Here is a 21198-nt window from a genome sequence, read left to right on the forward strand (position 1 = left end):
TGTGCAAGTGTGCACGCAGGTGAACATAGTCTTTTCAGCCTGCTACACAACTCTTTGGTCCCCTAAGAGGCATGTGGGTTTCATGAGGAGGAAGGCACAGGATGGAGACTTTCTGCTTGGCAGGGGGTTGGACTGGATGGCCCTTGTGGTCTCTTCCAACTCTATGATTCTATGATTCTAACATGTGTCGTCGTCGTCATCATCATCATCATCATCATCATCATCATATAAATAGACTGTATACCATCCTTCATGTGAAGATCTCAGGGTGGTTCACAGAATAAAAATACATAAAATAAATAAAAACAAGAACAAAAAAACAAAACCTATTACTTCTCAGCAAACTGCAGCGATAGAGATTTTTTTGGGGGGGGGAGTAAATTTGGCAGGTGGGAGGACAGCTTGGGCACCCACAGCCTAAACAGGAAAGCTGATGTTTAGTACATTTGACCATGTGGTCTCCTGTCATAGTCATTTATAAATCTGCTTGGTAGTTTATGCAGCATCTATGAGTAGAATAGACTAGAACAGAATAGAAACAAAACAAAACAAAACAAAATGAAACTTTATTGTCATTGTACATAGTACAACGAAACTGAATGCCATCCCATAAAATACAATCTAAAAACACAATTACAGCCACACAGACACATACATATACACCCATCACGACTCCCGGGATCATATTATTTAGATACAGCATTTAAGATGGTTATAGCTCTCGGATAGAAACTGTTTTTTAATCTATTCGTTCTTGATTTAATTGTTCTGTATCTCTTGCAATGGTGCAAAAAGACTATATCCAGGATGAGATAAATCCTGTAAAATATTTCTTTCTTTTTTAAGGCAACGGGAGTTGTATAGCTCTTCGAGAGATGGGGGAGGATGACCGATAATCTTTTGGGCTGTGGTTAAGACCTTCTGGAGCACTTTCCTATCCATGACTGTGCAGCGGGAAAACCAAGCACAGATACAGTATGTAAGAATGCTCTCTATGGAGCCTCAGTTGAAGGACACCAGCAGTCTGTCACTCAGCTTGTTGTTTTTTAAAAGTCTGTAGTTCGAATTTGTAAAGCTACCACAAGATGTACAGGTAAATTCTGAACACACCATCTCACCAGCAAGAGACATTAAGACTGCCATCCTCTGCACACTTTAGAATAAGTCCCACTGAACACCTCGGCCCCTGTGGTGCTGGATTTTCAAGGCAGGAAACGGCAATGAGCTGAAGTACATTTAAGAATTTTAACACTGTTCCTGACCAGTTGGATTTGTGGCATACAATTTTCAGGCCTGGATTGGAAGTGAAAGATTTGAGTCACTTAACCTAAAAAGCAAAATGTACAAAGGGCAATTGTTAGTGATTTTGGTATTTTCAGAACATGAAACATATAGATGCTCAATTTGGTTTTAGAGAACCTACTCGGATATGTAGCAGTTTTTAGTGTTCAGCAGAAATGCTCCATTTGCTGAACAATATCATACAGCAAATTTACTCTTACTGTTGATAGATGGATAATGACACTAGGACAATCATTATCTCCGTGGCAACAGTACTGAGTATGTCAGAGAAACATTGCACATGGAGCTGATGCTACTTTTTACAGTCCTGCCTCGGCTTCCTCAGTCAGATACTCTTTCTGCAAAGCCAAGATGCCCAGAGTACAAGAGCAACCAAGGGCAACTCCAAGGCTGCAGATTTACTGCAATGAATGGATAAGCTTGGCATGCCATGCAAATCAGTCTTGTGATACCTTCAAGACCAACAAATTGATTGTGGTGTTTTTTTGGTAGGAGCCCTTACAAATGCACTACACATGTGCTAGTCTTTAAAGAAGCACAATAGTGTTGCTTTCTCTGTGGTCAACCAACATGGGTACCTTTCTAGAATTTATTCAAAACACTTACCCTGTTTCTCATATTTTAAGACATACCCATAAAATAAGCCATAGCAGGATTTTTAAGCATTCAAGGAATATAAGCCATACCCCGAAAATAAGACATAGTGATAGGCACAGCAGCAATGCTGGCCGCGGCAGGAGGAGGAGGAAAAAAATAAGACATCCCTTGAAAATAAGCCATAGTGTTTTTTTTTTTGAGGAAAAAATAAATATAAGACATGTCTTATAATATGAGAAACACGGTAGTAAATGTTCAGTGCTGGTGGTTTTCAACAACAGCCATATGCTTCTGCACAGCCCATAGGCGAATATGAACCAGCCGTTCTCTGAATTTTGTTCCCCACTCCTAGCAATTAGCATGCCAAATAATACCACCTCTGGTCCTGGAGGCTCCATTTAGCAATTGGAATGATCAGCAATACTGATCTTCCCAGACTAGTTTCATATTCTGTCCCAGTTCTATTAAATTAAATTAAACTGAAACATTTCCATTAATATTAAAAGGTGGGAAGTACTTGCCTTTTTGAGAATTCGGCCATTCTTTACTAACTTCCAATGAGTCAGCTCATTGACAGCTTATTGCAGTTGTATAAACGTTTCAGGCAGGAATTCTAGGTCAGTGTCAAATGTAGCCATTGATATGCTCAGTGAAGAGGTTCTTTTGTTCAATCACAAAAGGAACACCTGAAATAAAAGGCAGAACCTATAAATTAGGGTTCTTTGCAGAAGACCTAAAGGTCACAACACCAGACCCCCCTAAACCAGGGGTCAGCAAACTTTTTCAGCAGGGGGCCGGTCCACTGTCCCTCAGACCTTGTGGGGGGCTGGACTATATTTTGGAAAAAATAAATTGAACGAATTCCTATGCCCCACAAATAACCCAGAGATGCATTTTAAATAAAAGGGCACATTCTACTCATGTAAAAACACGCCGATTCCCAGACCGCCTGTGAGTCCACAAGCAGTCCCACATACTGTATAGTCATTCATCTTTACCCCCAAATTTTAATTCTAATGCAGGGCCGATAGTTACATTGATATGGAGCTTATAATTCCTTCAGGCTGCCCCTTTGAAGTCTAGAATACAGATCACAGTTCAGCCAGTAAATAGGAAAGGAGCGTTCTTATTTTTACACATTTACTACCCTTTGATTCCTAACAGTTTTTGCAGACTGAGGAAGGTGAAGGGACCAAAGGTCTCAGTGGGTAGCAGGCAGCTTCTGGTGTCTCTACGAACCTTGTGGGCTGCCGTAGAGGTTAACGGGGCTGGATGACGGGCGGGAAGCGCCTTAAACAGAAGGTAAAGGTAAAGGTAAAGGTATGTCTGACCATTAGGTCCAGTCGCGGACGACTCTGGTGTTGCGGTGCTCATCTCGCTTTACTGGCCAAGGGAGCCAGCGTACAGCTTCCAGGTCATGTGGCCAGCATGACTAAGCCGCTTCTGGCAAACCAGAGCAGCACATGGAAACGCTGTTTACCGTCTCGCCGGAGCGGTACCTATTTATCTACTTACATTTTACGTGTTTTTGAACAGCTAGGTGGGCAGGAGGTGGGACCGAACAACAGGAGCTCAACCTGTTGCGGGGATTCTAACCGCCGACCTTCTGATCAGCAAACCCAAGAGGCTGAGTGGTTTAGACCATAGCGCCACCCGCGTCCCCTTAAGAAAGCACTGCGCAAATACTTGTACAAATATCGCCTACCTTCTTGCTCAGGCATCCCCAAACTTCGGCCCTCCAGATGTTTTGGCCTACAATTCCCATGATCCCTAGCTAATAGGACCAGTGGTCGGGGAAGATGGGAATTGTAGTCCAAAACATCTGGAGGGCCGAAGTTTGGGGATGCCTGTTCTTGCTGTTTCCTTGGACCCCCAGGCCCCATCTCGGCCGAGGTCGGGCTGCTCGGACTTCCAATGGGTGGGGCGGAGGGATTCGGACGGAGCAGGGCTAAGCGAGGCGGGCTGCTCTATCTCCACTGCCACAGGCCGCGCGCTTCGCTGTGCTCTTCTCGAGAACCGCCGAGGGGCCGGACCGCGCAGGCGGCGGGTCTGAGGCAGCTAGACGCTTAGCCTTGACGCCCACACCACTACCACACCGGAAGCGGAAGTGCCGCCGCCGCCGCTCCCTCCCTCTCGTCTTTTCAAAACTCCAACTTTCCCCGCCTCCCATGGGAAAGTGACAGAAAGACCTATCAATCACAGCACAGCGCGCTGTACTTCCGGTACTTCCTTGGCGCAGTCATAGGAGTCAAACAGCTCCCCTCCCACAGGAGAGATTTTATTCAAAGGACCCCGTGTGGTACGATTGGCCATTGGGGGACGAATAGGAAGCGGCCGGCCGGCCTTTCCGTCCCTGCGTGTACGGGGCGGGGCTAAGGAAGCGCAGACAGCCCCGCTTAAACATTATTGGTAGCCCGAGCGTGAGTGACAGAAGCAGTATCGAGGCCTGCGTCCCTTTGGCGAGGCCTCGAGGTCGCCTGAGGGAGCCTCCGGCGAGCCCGCAGCCATGAGCGGGTCCTTCTGCCGGCTGCCCGCAGCCCTGCGGCGGTGGCGCGACGTGCGGCCCACGACACTCTTGGCTCGGCCGCTGAGCCAGGCCGGCCCCGGAGGCGGCGGAGCGGAGGGCGGTGAGGGCGTCGCTGCGGCCGCCGGGTCGAAGGAGGCGGTGGGGCGCCTGGTGCGCGCTCACCCGGTGGTGGTGTTTATGAAGGGCAGCCCCGCGCAGCCCCAGTGCGGCTTCAGCAACGCTGTGGTGCAGATCCTGCGCCTGCACGGCGTCAGCGACTACCGCGCCTACGACGTCCTGCAGGACCCCGGCCTGCGCCAAGGTAGGCGGGCCCGGCGACTCCGCGGAAGAACTCGGCGGGCGGAGGGGCCTCTGCGCCAGCGCCAGCCCCGCGAGGGGAAGGCTGGCTTGGCTTGGGGGGCGGCAGGGAAACCTCGCTGGCTTCGTTCTCCCTCTGGAAAGGGGGGCTGCTGCTGCTGCTGCCCTCCTGCATTTGCCCCTCTTTCCTTAGAAAGGCCTGGTGTGGTTCCACGTACAGTATTACATTCCCTGGCGGGTGGGAAGCGTCGCTGCGGGTTACGACTGTGGGGCCGGGCGTGGGACGTCTTCTCTGCCGTGGTGCCCAGTGCCCTTCCCCGCCGGGGAAATGGGAAGAGTGGGCGCTGCTGGGTGCCACTGCCTCTTTCGGCAGAAGAGCACAACCCTCCCCTCTCTCCTTCAATCTGATGTTTCCCGAAAGGCCGTGTGTGAAGTGTTGCGTGTGCACATGGACCCATCCAGGCTGCTGTAGCCTCCAGCGCTTCTCTCCACCGGCCTTTCCTGCTCTGGAGCAGGCCCAGACAGGGGAGGGGGGCATACGGGCCACTTGGCCCGGGCCTCCGATTCCAAAGGGGGTCTCGGTCAGCATATTCACAATCAGCAAAATGAAAAAAGGAGCACAGCGTAAAAAAGGGGGAGGCACATTATCTACCTGGCCCGGGCCTCTGCCTGGCTCTGCAAGAGCCTGCTCTGGAGTAATGTGAGGGGAAGCGGTTGCCCTTTGGTCCTGCCAACTGGATGGAAATGTCCATGCAAGTGATCGGATGATCCTTGTAGGATCGCCAGTCTCTTTTTGCAACTCAGGAGGGCCCTGCAACCAAATTGAGATTTCCAGTTGCAGGGTTTGCATAAGTTGTTCTTAATAATATTTTATTATTTATTAAATTTATATACTGTACTGCCCTTCATCCGAAGACCTCAGGGTGGTTCAGAAGATAAAAATACACGATAAAAGCACAAAATAAATACTTAAAAAAACAAAGCAAAACAAGAACACCCCCCTCCCACAAGCACATTTAAAAGGCTGTAGAATATAAATCACCCAAAGGCCTGGTTGAAGACAAACGTTTTTGCCTGGTGTCTAAAGAGTTATGAGATTGTATCATTTGTCAGAGCACTTCTAGAATATACACAAGAGCTTGCACCACTCCCTCAACTCCAAATGTCTGTCAGGAAGAGATAAAGAAATTGGACAGAGCTAAAGAATTTGTATTTGCCAAACAGAGCAAATAGGTGTTGAAAAGCAGTAAAATATCCCAACAAAATTTTTAATAAGCAAAGACATTTAAGGTTAGGTCCAAGAAGTGCTATATCTTTGTTCAAAAGCTTCTGTTTAATGCATTAGGAAAGTCTTTGTGTAGTTTCTGTGAATCTGTTGGCCAGGGATCAGTGCTAGAATTTGAATCTTGAATAAGTTGCAGAAAGAAAAATTTCTACTCAATCATGAATCAGGCTTGGCCGAACCTTCCTCACAGGTTGGTTGTGAAAATAAAATGTGGAGGTGGAGAAAGATGTGCTTTACCTTGAGCTCCTTGAAGGAAATGTGGGATATAAATGTAATAGTAAAAATAAGAATGCATTGCTATTTGAACATGCTAAGTAGCCATGGAATATAGAGTGACAGTTGAAAGGAAAAATGGGGCCGTGAGAGCAGAATCTTTTGCTTTGAAGGAAAATGGCTGGATAGAATCTGGAACCAGGAACTCTCCTTTTTGGAGGAAGGATACACTGCAACATTTGTTTTGCAGGCCTCCCTTGTATACAGGCAATGATTGATTGTGCTGTGGTTTAAAAAACTAAGCCTAGGGCTTGCTGATCAGATGCAGGAGCAGGGACCGAGCAACAGGAGCTCACCCCATCGCGGGGATTTGAACCGCCGACCTAATTGGCAAGCCCTAGGCTCTGTGGTTTAACCCACAGCGCCACCAGCAAAAGGACAGGCCCCTTGCCCCAAGTGGAGGAGGAGAAGAGAGAAGGTGATACAGACTTACAGCCAATAAGATTTGCAAAAAGGCTATGGGTTGTGGGCTTCCTTTCTTATCTCCAGTATAGTCTTAACTGCCTTGCCTGTTCAAAAACACTGTTATCAGTTGTCTAATGTATTTGGTTTAACTTGTCTTTCTGTTTTGATTCAGGAATCAAAAACTATTCAAACTGGCCTACTATTCCCCAGGTCTTCCTGAATGGTGAATTTGTAGGGGGCTGTGATATACTTCTTCAGATGCATCAAAGCGGCGACCTAGTGGAGGAGCTTAAGAAATTAGGAATTCGCTCTGCACTTCTGGATTCGGAGAACAACCATGAAAAAAAATAAGCAAGTGACTGCTTTGACTTTGACAAAGACAACTTTTTACAATTTGGTACCAGAAAAGCCTTATGCGATTTAGCTCACAAAGGCAACTTTTTGAACTAACAATGAGGTTTATATCATTAAGCATTATGTTACCCATGTTACAGTACAATAGACTTGATATGTGGCTATTCTGTCTTGAATTTTTTTAAGCATAGCTCTGTAAATCAAATGTTTTACAATCAAAGTAAATAAGTAGTTCACTTCTATTTTTAATGATTTTGTGTGCATTTTGCTGGAGTCACCAAAAAGTGGAACTTCTTTTTCTAAGGTGCTTCCATACTAGCTGTTTATACTCCAGAATTGTTACTCTTATTTACTCACTTTACAGTATCATTAAGTTTTTGCTGTGCTTTCACTGTGGTTATTTCATATTTCCCCTTGCTGCATGAAGTCTGACTTTAAAAGAAGAAAGAGCAATGCTAGTTCCACAGGTGCAGATGGCCTAGCACTTCTCTTCCATTTTGAGATGTGTAGTGGCTATTTTTAAATTGGTGCTAATGCACTGTGATGAAATTGCATGGATTGAAAATAAACAATAAGGAAAGGAAAAGACAAGCATTTAAGGATGGTGGGCGGGAATAAGTAACTATTTCCTGAAGCACCTGATGAGCGAGAATGAAACAATTTGAAGAAGTAATCAAATAAATTTAAAGTGGCTGCTTTGGAATTTACATCAGGCATAGGTTGAATTAGGCAAGTTCAAGGTCATTTGTTACCTGCCTACTGTTCTTTCACCAGCAGAAACTTACAAAGATTTCTCCCAACACATATGCCCCCGAATCCCAACAATGCTAACAATAGGAATAAACTCCATTTAAACTCAGTGGGATTTACTTCTAAGCAAATATTTGAAAGGTCATTGCTGCTACTGTTTGTTTCTTCTCCCATTGCTAGGGTTGTTGAACAAAAATAACAAAAAGCAGGGTTGTTTTTAAAAGTTCCTTAAAGGGCATCTAAGTAATCAGACAGTTGCTCTTTAAAAAACACTATAATGCAATGAAACTGCTTTTAAAAATTCCACTGAGGAATTATTAATGAACAGTTTCCTGGATGTGAATTGTACTCTTCTGCACTGGTGCAGCTATGTAACATCCAAGAGTGTGAACATAGCTTAGTGGAGCGTATATGTGGAAAAGGCACAATAATCCCTGCAGTGTGGGAAATCTCTTGCAAGTCTGCTCATAACTAACACTATGTGAAGCAGTGATTGGGTAGGTCTAGGAGCTGTGCATCTGGAAGCATCCTTGGATCATCTTCCTATCTTGCAAATTGTGTTCGAGGCACAGTGTGAGTTTCCTTTGCTTCTCAGTGAAAAATGAAGGAAGTTGATGCCTTCATTTTATTTGTGTAGGGTTTAGGAACCTAATCAGCCTATATTTAGGGACACATATTAAGAGTAAATACTTTAAAATGTTATTTCTTAGCTTGAAAACAAATACCACAGTAGTCATGATTACTGTTTCCAAAGTCAATAAGTGGGTTTGGGGGGAAAGCCAGAAGTTTGGGTTAAAAGCCAAGAAGTAACTTCTACCTCTGCCCAAAAGACTGTCTCAATTAATAGAAAGTCTATAATCAGTGCTTTAATATATTTAAACTTAATTTTGTGGCTCCAAATGGAAAATGTGCAGTTTTGGTATCAGACATAGTTTATTGCCAGTGTCCATTTTTCTATAAGTGCACAAACCCCTTGGAACCAATAATTGTTATGCATGGACATGTGTTTTCAAAACCTGCAGTGATTTGTGCTTCACTGAAATATATTTTCTATCCAGTTGAATGAGGAAATAAATCTGTTTCATGTTAGACTGAAAAATGTAGACAGCATAATATTTGTTGGAATGTTTTTTTAAAAAACTCCATATATCAAGCTCCCTTAATGTTTCTGTTTCTAGGCACAAAAATATATTCATTAAAAGCTTATACATTGTTTTGTGCAGCTACAGTAGTAGTAAAATAAGTAAAAGAAAGTTAAAAAAACTTTTTTAAATAGGTGAGCAGTTTATACCACTGGATACAAGTAAATAATCTGAGAGATTTGTCTATTATTGGTCTGTGATTATTTCAAGTTTCCTTTTGAGGTAAATGGCCTAGAACATGAATTTTAAAATCCTGTCTCTTCACTGATTTCTTGATTGTCATTTTTGAAGCCAGCAGTATGATGGAAAGCTCTGAAAACATATAAGGAACAGTTTTAACAGCACAATCCTAACCATGTCTATTCAGAATTGAATAGGACTTATCAACAATATTAAGGAGCATGAAAGCTGGACGGGATTGAGAAGGTGACATGTTGGAGTCATGTCACTTCCATTTCTCTGTGTGCTTTTGACTCTCTCCCCACCCATTGCAGGCATGTGACTCCCAGAAGGTTGTCTGTGAGGAAAAGTGTTCCCTCATCCCTGATATGTAGGAACACATACTTCAGCGCTGACAGAGCAGAGATGTAGACGATAATAAAGTGAATGGAAATATGTTAGACAAAGTTGGCTTTACTAACCTGAGGCACCAAAGACTAAAATTGAAGCTGTCTAGTCTGCACTTGTGCAACATCACCCATAAATTGGGTTTCAAGTCCAATATGATGGGAGAGCGGATGCTGGTGTGCTGGAAGCATGGCTTGTACTGCTGCTGCTTTAGTGCAATTCCTTTTCTGGCCAGTGAAAAGCAAAGTCATCCACTGGCGGAGGAAGGGGGTGCGGTGGGTGTGGTTCGCCCCGGGTGTCATCCCTGAAGGGGGTGACATCGCCCCCCCAGGACGCTCGCCACGAGTGGTGCCCCCCGGGACATTCACCATGGGCATTCACCCCCCGGGACGCTCCCCCCACCCCCAGGTGCACAGCAGGTGCGCCACTCCAGGTGCCGGAGCAGCTAGCTCCCCCTCTGAAGTCATCCAGTGTATAAATTACTCTTAGTTGAACAAGCTACACTTTTAGTTAACATACTGTAGCTGAAGGCAGCTGTGGTGAAGGGAAGCAGAAAATAAAATAATCAGTTCACTTGTATTGGGGTTAAAAAAAAAAGCTGCCTGCTTTTTTAAAAATTACAAATGCTAGGGTGTTGCCCTGTTCTCATCTCCAAACCACATTGTAAACAAAAAACATAATATCCAAGAAAAGTGTTACATACAGACTTTATTAAGACAGGCACAGAATAAACAATTATGAGCCATCCAGTCCAATCATTTTCACAATTAATAACCAGAATGCTTAAATAGAAAGTTCTGTGAATGCATGTAGAACTTACCTTGAGCAAATTTCCTGGAGAAATTAGGCGTTCTAGTTTTCCAGCAACACTGTAATACTTACGTGAGAGATAATATTTGGAAAATAGTTTTAATAGCTTAACAAATAAAGCATGAAGAAAACAAAGAAAACCTAATAGCAACTGACCAAACTACTGCACTAAGGAAAATACAAATCCTAATATCTGAACCATATGAAGAGCCAAATTATTTGAGTGTATTTTACACACTTACCAATATCAATAGGCTTTCCCATATTTTGCACTTTCCCTGTGCTTGACACTTTGAAGGCTCAAATCCCTAAAGGTCATATAAGCTCCAATTAGCTCAGTTACTTCTGAGTAAATGTGCATAGGCTTACTCTGCAAATGCTGTCTTCTACAACTTGCTGAACCAGCCAAATAGGCCATACATTATTGTCTGCATTGTTATATATTATATGCAGGCAGAAATGTAAGATGAGGCTGCTACATTTATATTACAGAAAACAAAACAATGCAAGTAATATTTGACATAGCCTAATTCTATGCATTCTGAAGGAAATCAGCCCTGAGTGCTCACTGGAAGGACAGATCGTGAAGCTGAGGCTCCAATACTTTGGCCACCTCATGAGAAGAGAAGACTCCCTGGAAAAGACCCTGATGTTGGGAAAGATTGAGGGCACTAGGAGAAGGGGAAGACAGAGGACGAGATGGTTGGAGAGTGTTCTCAAAGCTACCAACATGAGTTTTGACCAAACTGTGGGAGGCAGTGCAAGACAGGATTGCCTGGCGTGCTCTGGTCCATGGGGTCACGAAGACTCAGACAGGACTAAACAACAAAAACAACTAATTCTATGCATGACTCACTATTCCAGTTTTTTAAAATGTGACTGTCTTGCAGTTGATAATCAGGTAATTCTTACAAAATGCTTTGCTCCTAAAATATACAAAAAAACACATTTGGAATAAAAATATTGTGCTTAAGTCAGCAGCCCACAAACATTTTGTATAAAAGGTAAAGCTGATTCAAAAACACCCACCCACCCCACTCACACACAAAAACAAAGTTCACCAGTGCCAATCACAAACAAGCAACGACACTCTAGGCCAGGCACCCCCAAACTCCGGCCCGCCAGATGTTTTGGACTACAATTCCCATCATCCCTGACCACTGGTAGGCCATAACATCTGGAGGGCCGCAGTTGCACACTACACCCCAGGTAGTGTGGTTGCTGACCTTGAGCCAGACATCTTGGAGAGTGAAGTCAAATGGGCCTTAGAAAGCACTGCTAATAACAAGGCCAGTGGAAGTGATGATATTCCAGCTGAACTATTTAAAATTTTAAAAGATGATGCTGTTAAGGTGCTACACCCAATATGCCAGCAAGTTTGGAAAACTCAGCAATGGCCAGAGGATTGGAGAAGATCAGTCTACATCCCAATTCCAAAGAAGGGCAGTGCCAAAGAATGCTCCAACTACCGCACAATTGCGCTCATTTCACACGCTAGCAAGGTTATGCTTAAAATTCTACAAGGAAGGCTTAGGCAGTATGTGGACTGAGAACTCCCAGAAGTGCAAGCTGGATTTCGAAAGGGCAGAGGAACCAGAGACCAAATAGCAAACATGCGCTGGATTATGGAGAAAGCTAGAGAGTTCCAGAAAAAGTCTACTTCTGCTTCATTGACTATGCAAAAGCCTTTGACTGTGTCGACCACAGCAAACTATGGCAAGTTCTTAAAGAAATGGGAGTGCCTGATCACCTCATCTGTCTCCTGAGAAATCTCTATGTGGGACAAGAAGCTACAGTTAGAACTGGATATGGAACAACTGATTGGTTCAAAATTGGGAAAGGAGTACGACAAGGTTGTATATTGTCTCCCTGCTTATTTAACTTATATGCAGAATTCATCATGCGAAAGGCTGGACTAGATGAATCCCAAGCCGGAATTAAGATTGCCGGAAGAAATATCAACAACCTCAGATATGCAGATGACACAACCTTGATGGCAGAAAGCGAGGAGGAATTAAAGAACCTTTTAATGAGGGTGAAAGAGGAGAGCGCAAAATATGGTCTGAAGCTCAACATCAAAAAAACCAAGATCATGGCCACTGGTCCCACCACCTCCTGGCAAATAGAAGGGGAAGAAATGGAGGCAGTGAGAGATTTTACTTTCTTGGGCTCCTTGATCACTGCAGATGGTGACAGCAGTCACGAAATTAAAAGACGCCTGCTTCTTGGGAGAAAAGCAATGACAAACCTAGACAGCATCTTAAAAAGCAGAGACATCACCTTGCCGACAAAGGTCTGTATAGTTAAAGCTATGGTTTTCCCAGTAGTGATGTATGGAAGTGAGAGCTGGACCATAAAGAAGGCTGATCGCCGAAGAATTGATGCTTTTGAATTATGGTGCTGGAGGAGACTCTTGAGAGTCCCATGGACTGCAAGAAGATCAAACCTATCCATTCTGAAGGAAATCAGCCCTGAGTGCTCCCTGGAAGGACAGATCGTGAAGCTGAGGCTCCAATACTTTGGCCACCTCATGAGAAGAGAAGAATCCTTGGAAAAGACCCTGATGTTGGGAAAGATTGAGGGCACTAGGAGAAGGGGACGACAGAGGACAAGATGGTTGGACAGTGTTCTCGAAGCTACGAACATGAGTTTGACCAAACTGCGGGAGGCAGTGCAAGACAGGAGTGCCTGGCGTGCTATGGTCCATGGGGTCACGAAGAGTCGGACACGACTAAACGACTAAACAACAACAAAAGCTCTAGGCCAACCCCAACCTCTCTCACCACCAAAGACACAAGCAAATAGCAAAGAGAACCTGCACAAGTGACGCTGACACAAAACTCCACACAAACATTAAGCAAAATAGAAACATCACCATGTGACCCCCCATCCCCGCCCACCAAGACCCCCTCCACCTCTTCCCTCCTTTTGTTACTAATGTAACCCTAATGTCTCAACAAATGAAATGGACCTATAGAAAATGTAACCTGAAAAAAAGAAAGGCAAAGCCTTTTTTAAAAAAAAACGTAAAGGCATTCAAAGCAGCAAGGCATTTGATGTGAAAAAGGGATAAAATTGGGAAATTGCATTGTTTAGTCGTGTCCAACTCTTTGTGACCCCATGGACCAGAGCACGCCAGGCACTCCTGTCTTCCACTGCCTCCCGCAGCTTGGTCAGACTCATGTTGGTAGCTTTGATATAGGACACCTATTTCTTCATAGTGTAAAACGTTAATTGTCTGCAAAATTCACTGCCAACATTAGGAAGCGGGTAACATTTGGGACACAGGTGGCGCTGTGGGTTAAACCACAGAGCCCCTAGGGCTTGCCAATCAGAAGGTTGGTGGTTCGAATCCCTGCGACAGGGTGAGCTCGGTCCCTGCTCCTGCCAACCTAGCAGTTCAAAAGCACGTCAAAGTGTAAGTAGATAAATAGGTACCACTACAGCAGGAAGGTAAACAGCGTTTCCGTGTGCGGCTCTGGTTCGCCAGAAACGGCTTAGTCCTGCTGGCCACATGACCTGGAAGCTGTATGCCGGCTCCCTCAGCCAATAACGTGAGATGAGCGCCGCAACCCCAGAGTCTGTGACAACTGGACCTAATGGTCAGGGGTCCCTTTACCTTTAAGGAAATAAAGAGTAATCCAAAATATACTTTGGTAATAACTCTTTGATAAGCACCCTTGGAGTCTTACACAGATAACAATTTAAAGTTTCAGGTGTCACAGGCTTATACCATGATTGCTTTTCGGGGAACTGCACAAAAGAGGGCACTCGAACCCTTCCCAGCACTTAACTGGCATCCTCACTTAGTCTTTTGTAGGAGCCAATAAAATCATACCTAACCGTGCAAGGCTGGCACAGATTGTAGATGGGCATCCAGTGCTCATTCATGCTCTCCACTTCTTCATCTAAGAGGTACTGGATGAATTCAGAGAAGGTGATGTCATCTCTGGGGCTTCACCCAGTGCCATTTTACTATTTCAATGCCATACTTTAACTGATATTCTTTGATCTCTCTGAATTTATTCTTTTAAGCAGACAGCAGTCTCTCCATTGGGTCCCAGACAAACATGAACTTGAAGTAGTGCTTAAGTCGGTAGTGGATTCATGTTGCTGAGGAAAACTAGGTCTCTCCGGTGGTCCATCTTCAGCTTTGCATACACGTTCCCCAGGGTGCTGCCCAGCACCTTGAGAATGTGCTTCCAGTTGGAGCAGGCCACCTTGGGCACGTAGCAGTACAGGAAGCGGTGCTTGTCGTTCACCAGGAGGTGCTTGAGTGTCGTCCGCCAGTGCGCTGCTGAGAGCTCCCACATGCTGCAAGGCGCGTCTGCTTGGCCGCACGCAGCACGCCTTGCCTGGATCTCACCGTGAAAAGGGTGCAGCAGTGGGGGTTTCACCTCTGCCAGAATGCCCTCGATCATCAGGAGCAGGCCACTTGACGCCACATGGAAGGCACGAGAAAGCGGGAGCCGCTGCTGCCACCCCGCAAGCAGGCCTAGGAGACGCCCCCATGGGGGCGGAAGAGCACGGAGATATGGCCTGCTGGGCGGGCGGCCTCAGGCTGGAGTGGCACGCGGGTGCCAGTGCCACTTGATGGTGAGCCTGCCAGCCTCAGCCCGGCCAGCAGCCGCTCTGGCCACCGCTGCCTGTCTGAGCCTGCAGAGGGCGCTTGGGCAGCGGGGCAGGACCCGCCCCCTGCAGCTCCGCCTCCACGTGAACGCCGCGAGACAGGCAGGCAGCCGCTTGGAGGGAAGCGTCTCCTCGAGGGGGAGGCGCCGGAGGAGACGTCAACGCGCAGTCCAGCGTCGCTTCCTCCTTCCGAGGCGGCTTTCCCGAGAAATAGCCGCGAGCGCCCGCATTGGCTTTCGTTGCACCACGTGCTCCGGGCGCTGCCCTTCCATTGGACGCTTTCTCTCGCGCTCCGAAGGCGGCGTGTGGGCAAAGCGGTGCGTGGGTCTCGGCGCCTGCTGTTGCTCCGAGAAGGGCAAGAGCCGCCGCCCGCCTCGAGGGTCCCAGAAGAGAAGCGCCGAGAGAAGCGCCGCTCCAGTCCCTCCCTCGCTCGCTCGCGCGGGCGCCAGGTAAGCCTCAGGCTTCGCGGGGCCTCGCGCGCCCGCTCCCCCGCCGAGAGGCCTCGTTCTCCGGAGCCGCCCTGCCTCCCTCCCGAGTCCCTTCCCCGGGCGCCCTTCTTCTCCCACGAGGGGTCTCGGGGCGCCGCTCTTGCCCTTCAGCCTCTCAGGAGTGGACCGCCTTTTAATGTATCTGTGAGGGGGGGGGGCTTTGCGTGCTCTTGGTCGCCTTGGGCAGATGTCACATGACGCCCGCCCCGTTTCTCTTCAATGCTCCCGTTCCGGTGCCTGCGGGGATCCGAAGAGCCTCGTGCCCTTGGAGCATCCCTGGGCTGAGCTTGGCTTTCGAGCGGCGCCTCTGCGCCCTGGCAGGAAGAGTGGGCTTTTATTTGTACAGTAGTTGCTTTCCTAGTGCTGTAGTCCAAAGTCTTGCAGAAATGCAGCTACCAGTGGCAGCAGCACCGTTGTTAGTGAGGTTACAGGGAACCAGGCACAGGGCCGTCTCAGTAGTGGCTCCCGCCCTGTGGAACGCCCTCCCATCAGATGTCAAGGAAATAACGACCTGACTTTTAGAAGACATCTGAAGGCAGTCCTTATAGCGAAGTTGTTAATGGTTGATGTGTTTATTGTGTTTTTAATATTCTATTGAGAGCTGCCCAGAGTGGCGGGGGAAAGCCAGCAAGATGTGCGGGATATAAATAAATAAATAATTGTTATTATTAATAACTCAGAAAAGCTAGGAGAAATGGCACCCTCAACCTAGGTTTCAGTCACCACAACAATACATACAGGCACATTTTTAAAGACAATTACAAAAGCAAATGAGGACAAGGTGGGGGATTTAGCTAAAGATGGAATAAATGCTGTGCACAAAAGACAAGTTCTTTTGAAACAAAGAATCAATCAAGTCTCACTGGAGGTTTTAAAGCAGAGGTCCAATGGCCGTTTGTTCTGGGTGCTTTAGTTGAGATTCCTGCCTTGCAGTGGGTTGGTCTAGATCAGGGGTTGTCCACCTGGTCCCTACTGCCCACTAGGGGGCGTTTCAAGATTCCAGGTGGGCGGTAGGGGGTTCTACGGCACAAGCTGAATCAAGAAAGATGCATTAGTGGGCGGTAGGTATAAAAAGGTTGACTACACATGGCCTAGATGACTCTCAGGGTCATTTCCAACTCTACAATTTTATGATTCTAAGTGGCAAAGCAGTCTAGAAGAGTTGTGAATGCAGTTTCATTCCAGCAAAAGTAAAAACCAAACCTCTTTTACGCAATTAGAGCAGGTAGCTTACCCAAACCTTTATCTTCATAAATTTGCAAAAAAACAAAACCAAAACTTTGCATAGAGAATTTATGTGGTCCTTTTTGTGGTACAGTCATACCTCGGTTTAAGTACACCTCAGTTTGAATATTTTCAGTTTAAGTACTCTGCGGACCCGTCTGGAACGAATTAATCCACTTTCCATTACTTTCAGTGGGAAAGTTTGCCTCAGGTTAAGTACGCTTCAGGTTAAGTACGGATTTCCGGAACCAATTACAATCATACCTCAGGTTAAGTACACTTCAGGTTGAGTACTCCGCGCACCCGTCTGGAACAGATTAATCCACTTTCCATTACTTCTTCTTTTAATCAATTTTTATTAGATTTTCACTTACAAACCAATCATATCATATCAATTATTCCAAATTATATAAATACATATCTATTCATTATAGTCCAATATAGTCCCGATCTTTCCCAACAAGTCTATTCTTATTTTTCTTTCTCTTGTCACAGCTTTTGAGATGATTTCAAACAAGATTTAACACAAAGTCACTGTTTCTGTGAGGATTTTCTGTCCAGCCTCCCCATAAATCCTTGCAAGGGCGTACCCACCATGCGGCAAGTTAGGGCAGCTGCCCTACTCTAGAAGCAGGGCTGGTGGGCAGAGGTGGAGCACAGCCCGGCGGAGCGTGAGTTCGCCATTCCCGCCGCACCGCGCCGCACCCTCCCTCCAGCTCCCCGGCGCGCCCTCAGGCAAGGCCAAGCGCGGCGGGGAACCAGGGAGCGCAGCGCGGTGGGCGGGAACGCCGAACTCGCGCTCCGCTGGGCTGGGCTCCGCCTCCGCCCACCAGCCCTGCTGCTAGGGAGGGGCACAGCCCGGCGGAGCGCGAGTTCGCCGTTCCCGCCCGCCGCGCTGCGCCCTCCCTCCAGCTCCCCGTCGCGCCCTCTGGCAAGGCCAAGCGCGGCGGGGAACCAGAGAGCGCGGCGCGGTGGGCGGGAACGCTGAACTCGCGCTCCGCTGGGCTGGGCTCCGCCTCCGCCTACCAGCCCTGCTGCTAGGGAGGGGCACAGCCCGGCGGAGCGCGGGTTCGCCGTTCCCGCCCACTTTATGGCCCCTCCCCTTCCGTACCTTGGCCCCTCCCCTTGCCCCCCCCTAGTTTTGATCCTGGGTACGCCCATGAATCCTTGCATTCCTTTTTCAAACTGAGATGTTTCCCAAGCCGCAGTCCAACACGGGCAGTCGCCATCTTAACGATCCCATAAATCAGGTCCCGGCTCCTGCTCAATAAATCCACCGATTGCAGAATTGCAGCTTTTTCAGGCAAGTATCAGCCAAAACAAACAATTAACACATTTCTTATCACAAACTTGCAGATGACACCAAATTGGGAGGGGGGGCTAATACCCCAGAGGACAGGATCACACTTCAAAATGACCTTAACAGATTAGAGAACTGGGCCAAAGCAAACAAGATGAATTTTTTTTTTTTTAATAATCTTTATTAACAACACAAAAAAAAGAACATCAACTCAGAGAATAGTACAAATCGTTAAAACCCTTGAGCAAAAATTATAACCCGTTGAGATATCATTTTTGCTTTGCCCCCTCCCTCCCTCCCACTTCCCCCCATTCCCCGCCCCCCGCACTTTCCATCCTGTTTGGAGCTTATCCTTATATTCCATATATTATTTACATACCTTAATTTATTTAACAATTAACAAAAAAAAAAAAGATAAAAAACACAACAAAATGCATATAATTACTTATTTTCTAAATCAAATATTCATGACAAAATCGTTAAGCATCTGAGATTACATTTGGGTTTTCCAATTGGCTCTTAATATAATTAATAAATGATTTCCAATTTTTAACGGTCTCCTCTAAATCCATTCCTTTAATTTCTTCATAATTTTTTGCTAAATTGTAGTAATTGAATAATTTTATCTGCCATTCTTCTTTACTTGGGTTTACCGAGGTTTTCCAATTTTTTGCAACTAATAACCTAGCAGCTGCTACCGCATAACTGACTACACATCTGTCCTTGGGATGGATGTCCTCAGATATCATTCCTAGAAGGAACATTTCCGGGGTTTTCTTGAAAGAGTATTTTAATATTTTCTTTAATTCATTGTAAAGCATTTCCCAAAATTCTCTAATTATACTACAATTCCACCATATGTGGATGAAGGAGCCAACCTCCTTTTTACACCTCCAGCATAAATTGCTGGTTCCTGGGTAGATTTTGGATATTTTAAGTGGGGTCAGGTACCATCTGTTCTGCATCTTCGAAATGTTTTCCTTTAGATCGTAATTGGGTGTAAATTCTGAGTCTTTTTTCCATAACTTCTCCCACTTCTCCACTGGGATAGGTTTCCCCAGGTCCTGACCCCACTTAATCATGAATTCTTTGGTCAGCTCTTCTTCTGTTCTCCATTTTAGAATTATCTGGTATAATTTTTTAATATATTTGCTCTTATTTACTAATAAAATCTCCTCCAATTTTGACATTTCCCTGTCGAAGCCCAATTTTTTATCGACTTGCAGCCTCTGACTTATTTCAAAGTACTGCAACCAGGTAGTCAAGAGATGTTTTATTTCAGAGTAATCTTTTAATTTTAATGTTCCCTCTTTTTCTTCCAATAGGTTCCTATAGGTGGGCCAATTACCACCCATATTAGTTCTTTTGACCGCCACTAATTCAAGTGGGGAGACCCACCATGGGGTCTTTGGTTCAAAGAACCTTTTATATTTCTGCCAAACTAGGTACAGAGATTTTCTAATTATGTTGAACATAAAAATGTTCTTTTTTTCAATTTTTTCTTTCATTAGATAGCGGTGCCAGCCAAAAGCTAAACCTTGGCCCTCCAAATCTAAAAGATCCGTATTTTGAAGCTCCATCCACTCTTTAATCCTGGTGATTGCAGATGCGTCGTGGTATATTTCGAGATCTGGGAGCCCGAAGCCTCCCCTATTTCTATGATCTATCATGATTGTATATTTGATCCTCGGTCTCTTCCCATTCCAGATAAATTTCATAATATCCTTTTTCCATTCACCAAAAAATTTTTCTTTCCCCAAAATTGGTAAGTTTTGAAATAAGTAATTCATTTTCGAGACTACACACATCTTAATTAATGAAATTCGGCCCATTATTGATAATTTTAATTTAGTCCATTCCTCCATGTTTGCCTTTATCTTTTTCCAGGTTTCCCTATAATTTTCTTGTACCAGATCTATCCCTTTTATTGTTGTTTTTATACCCAAATACTTCATTTTTTTGTCAATTTTTAAACCTGTTTTTTCTTGGAGCTCCTGTTTTTCTTTGATTTCTAAATTTTTTACCAACATTTTGGTTTTCTCATAATTTATTTTGAGTCCTGCCAATTTACCGTATTCATTTAACTTCGTAATCGCTGAGGGGATACTTTGTATTGGGTCTTCAGTAGTTATAATTATATCGTCTGCATAAGCCTTTACTTTATATTTTTTACTGCCAATTACTATACCCTTAATACTGTCCTCTTCTCTTATATTTTTTAGTAGAATTTCCAATGTTAATATAAAGAGGATAGGGGATAAGGGACAGCCTTGCCTAGTACCTCTTCCAATATTTATGTTATCTGTTAATCTTCCATTTATTAGTATCCTGGCTTTTTGAGTTTTATATATGGCTTTTATTGCTTTCTCCATTCTGTCTCCCAGGTTCATTTTTTCAACTATCTTTATCAAAAATACCCAGGAGACTCTGTCGAAAGCCTTCTCAGCGTCAATGGCTAGGAGGGCTGCCTGCTTGTCCCTTCTATTTTCAAGGCATTCTAAAATATTTACAATATTTCTAATATTGTCCTTTACGGACCTACCCTTTACAAAGCCGACTTGATCTTTATGTATTAATTCTTGCAAAATTTTGTTTAATCTTTCTGCCAGAATTTTGGTAAAAATTTTATAATCAGAATTTAGGAGAGAGATCGGTCTGTAATTAGATGAATTTTAACAAGGAGAAATGTAAAGTACTACACTTGGGCAAAAAGGAAAGAAAAGAAAGGCACAAATACAGGATGGGAGACACCTGGCTTGAGAGCAGGACATGTGAAAAGGATCTAGGAGTCTTGGTAGACCACAAACTTGACATGAGTCAGCAATGTGATGCAGCAGCTCAAAAAGCCAATGCAATTCTGGACTGCATCAATAGGAGTATAGCATCTAGATCAAGGGAAGTAATAGTACCACTGTATTCTGCTCTGGTCAGACCTCACCTGGAGTACTGTGTCCAGTTCTGGGCACCACAGTTCAAGAAGGATACTGACAAGCTGGAACGTGTCCAGAAGAGGGCAACCAAAATGGTCAAAGGCCTGGAAACAATGCCTTATGAGGAACGACTTAGGGAGCTGGGTATGTTTAGCCTGGAGAAGAGAAGGTTAAGGGGTGATATGATAGCCATGTTCAAATATATGAAAGGATGTCATATGGAGGAGGGAGAAAGATTGTTTTCTGCTGCTCCAGAGAAGTGGACACAGAGCAATGGATTCAAACTTAAAGAAAGAAGATTCCACCTAAACATTAGGA

The 21198-nt window shown here is 45.1% G+C and overlaps 3 protein-coding genes, 1 long non-coding RNA gene and 1 other non-coding gene across 5 annotated transcripts in view; 2 read left to right on the forward strand and 3 right to left on the reverse strand.

The window, feature by feature from the left end:
• Positions 1–1427: 1427 nt before the first annotated feature.
• On the reverse strand, positions 1428–1701 carry LOC118078526 (small Cajal body-specific RNA 13). Its single transcript, XR_004691733.1, has one exon. It is a non-coding gene; the product is annotated as a small Cajal body-specific RNA 13 (non-coding RNA).
• Positions 1702–2517: 816 nt separating this feature from the next.
• Positions 2518–3995, reverse strand: LOC118078518 (uncharacterized). Its single transcript, XR_004691732.2, has 2 exons — positions 3605–3995; positions 2518–2585 (listed from the first exon to the last, which is right to left on the reverse strand). It is a non-coding gene; the product is annotated as an uncharacterized LOC118078518 (long non-coding RNA).
• Positions 3996–4268: 273 nt separating this feature from the next.
• GLRX5 (glutaredoxin 5) lies at positions 4269–9196 on the forward strand. The gene is made up of 2 exons (XM_035102423.2): positions 4269–4727; positions 6859–9196. Exons 1-2 carry the CDS (start codon positions 4406–4408, stop codon positions 7035–7037), a joined length of 501 nt encoding a protein of 166 aa, XP_034958314.1. The 5' UTR covers positions 4269–4405; the 3' UTR covers positions 7038–9196.
• A 4024-nt stretch (positions 9197–13220) lies between these two features.
• LOC118078522 (carbohydrate sulfotransferase 14-like) lies at positions 13221–14921 on the reverse strand. Its single transcript, XM_035102422.2, has one exon. The coding sequence runs from the start codon at positions 14728–14730 to the stop codon at positions 14398–14400; it is 333 nt and encodes a 110-aa protein (XP_034958313.1). The 5' UTR covers positions 14731–14921; the 3' UTR covers positions 13221–14397.
• Positions 14922–15058: 137 nt separating this feature from the next.
• The window catches only part of PIGA (phosphatidylinositol glycan anchor biosynthesis class A), a 35987-nt gene continuing 29847 nt past the window's right edge, over positions 15059–21198 (forward strand). Inside the window, exon 1 of the mRNA XM_035102419.2 lies at positions 15059–15387. The gene's annotated coding sequence lies outside the window, so the exon portion shown is untranslated. The remainder of the gene's footprint in view (positions 15388–21198) is intronic.

Source organism: Zootoca vivipara, chromosome 7, assembly GCF_963506605.1.
Source record: "Zootoca vivipara chromosome 7, rZooViv1.1, whole genome shotgun sequence".
Taxonomy (NCBI): Eukaryota; Metazoa; Chordata; class Lepidosauria; order Squamata; family Lacertidae; genus Zootoca; species Zootoca vivipara.

Bases quoted from the DNA above. Each gene is read 5' to 3' on its own strand.
- LOC118078522 (XM_035102422.2), bottom strand. From the start codon at position 14,730: ATGATCGAGGGCATTCTGGCAGAGGTGAAACCCCCACTGCTGCACCCT.
- GLRX5 (XM_035102423.2), top strand. From the start codon at position 4,406: ATGAGCGGGTCCTTCTGCCGGCTGCCCGCAGCCCTGCGGCGGTGGCGC. The intron at 4,728-6,858 runs GTAGGCGGGCCC...GTTTTGATTCAG, and splicing joins GGACCCCGGCCTGCGCCAAG to GAATCAAAAACTATTCAAAC.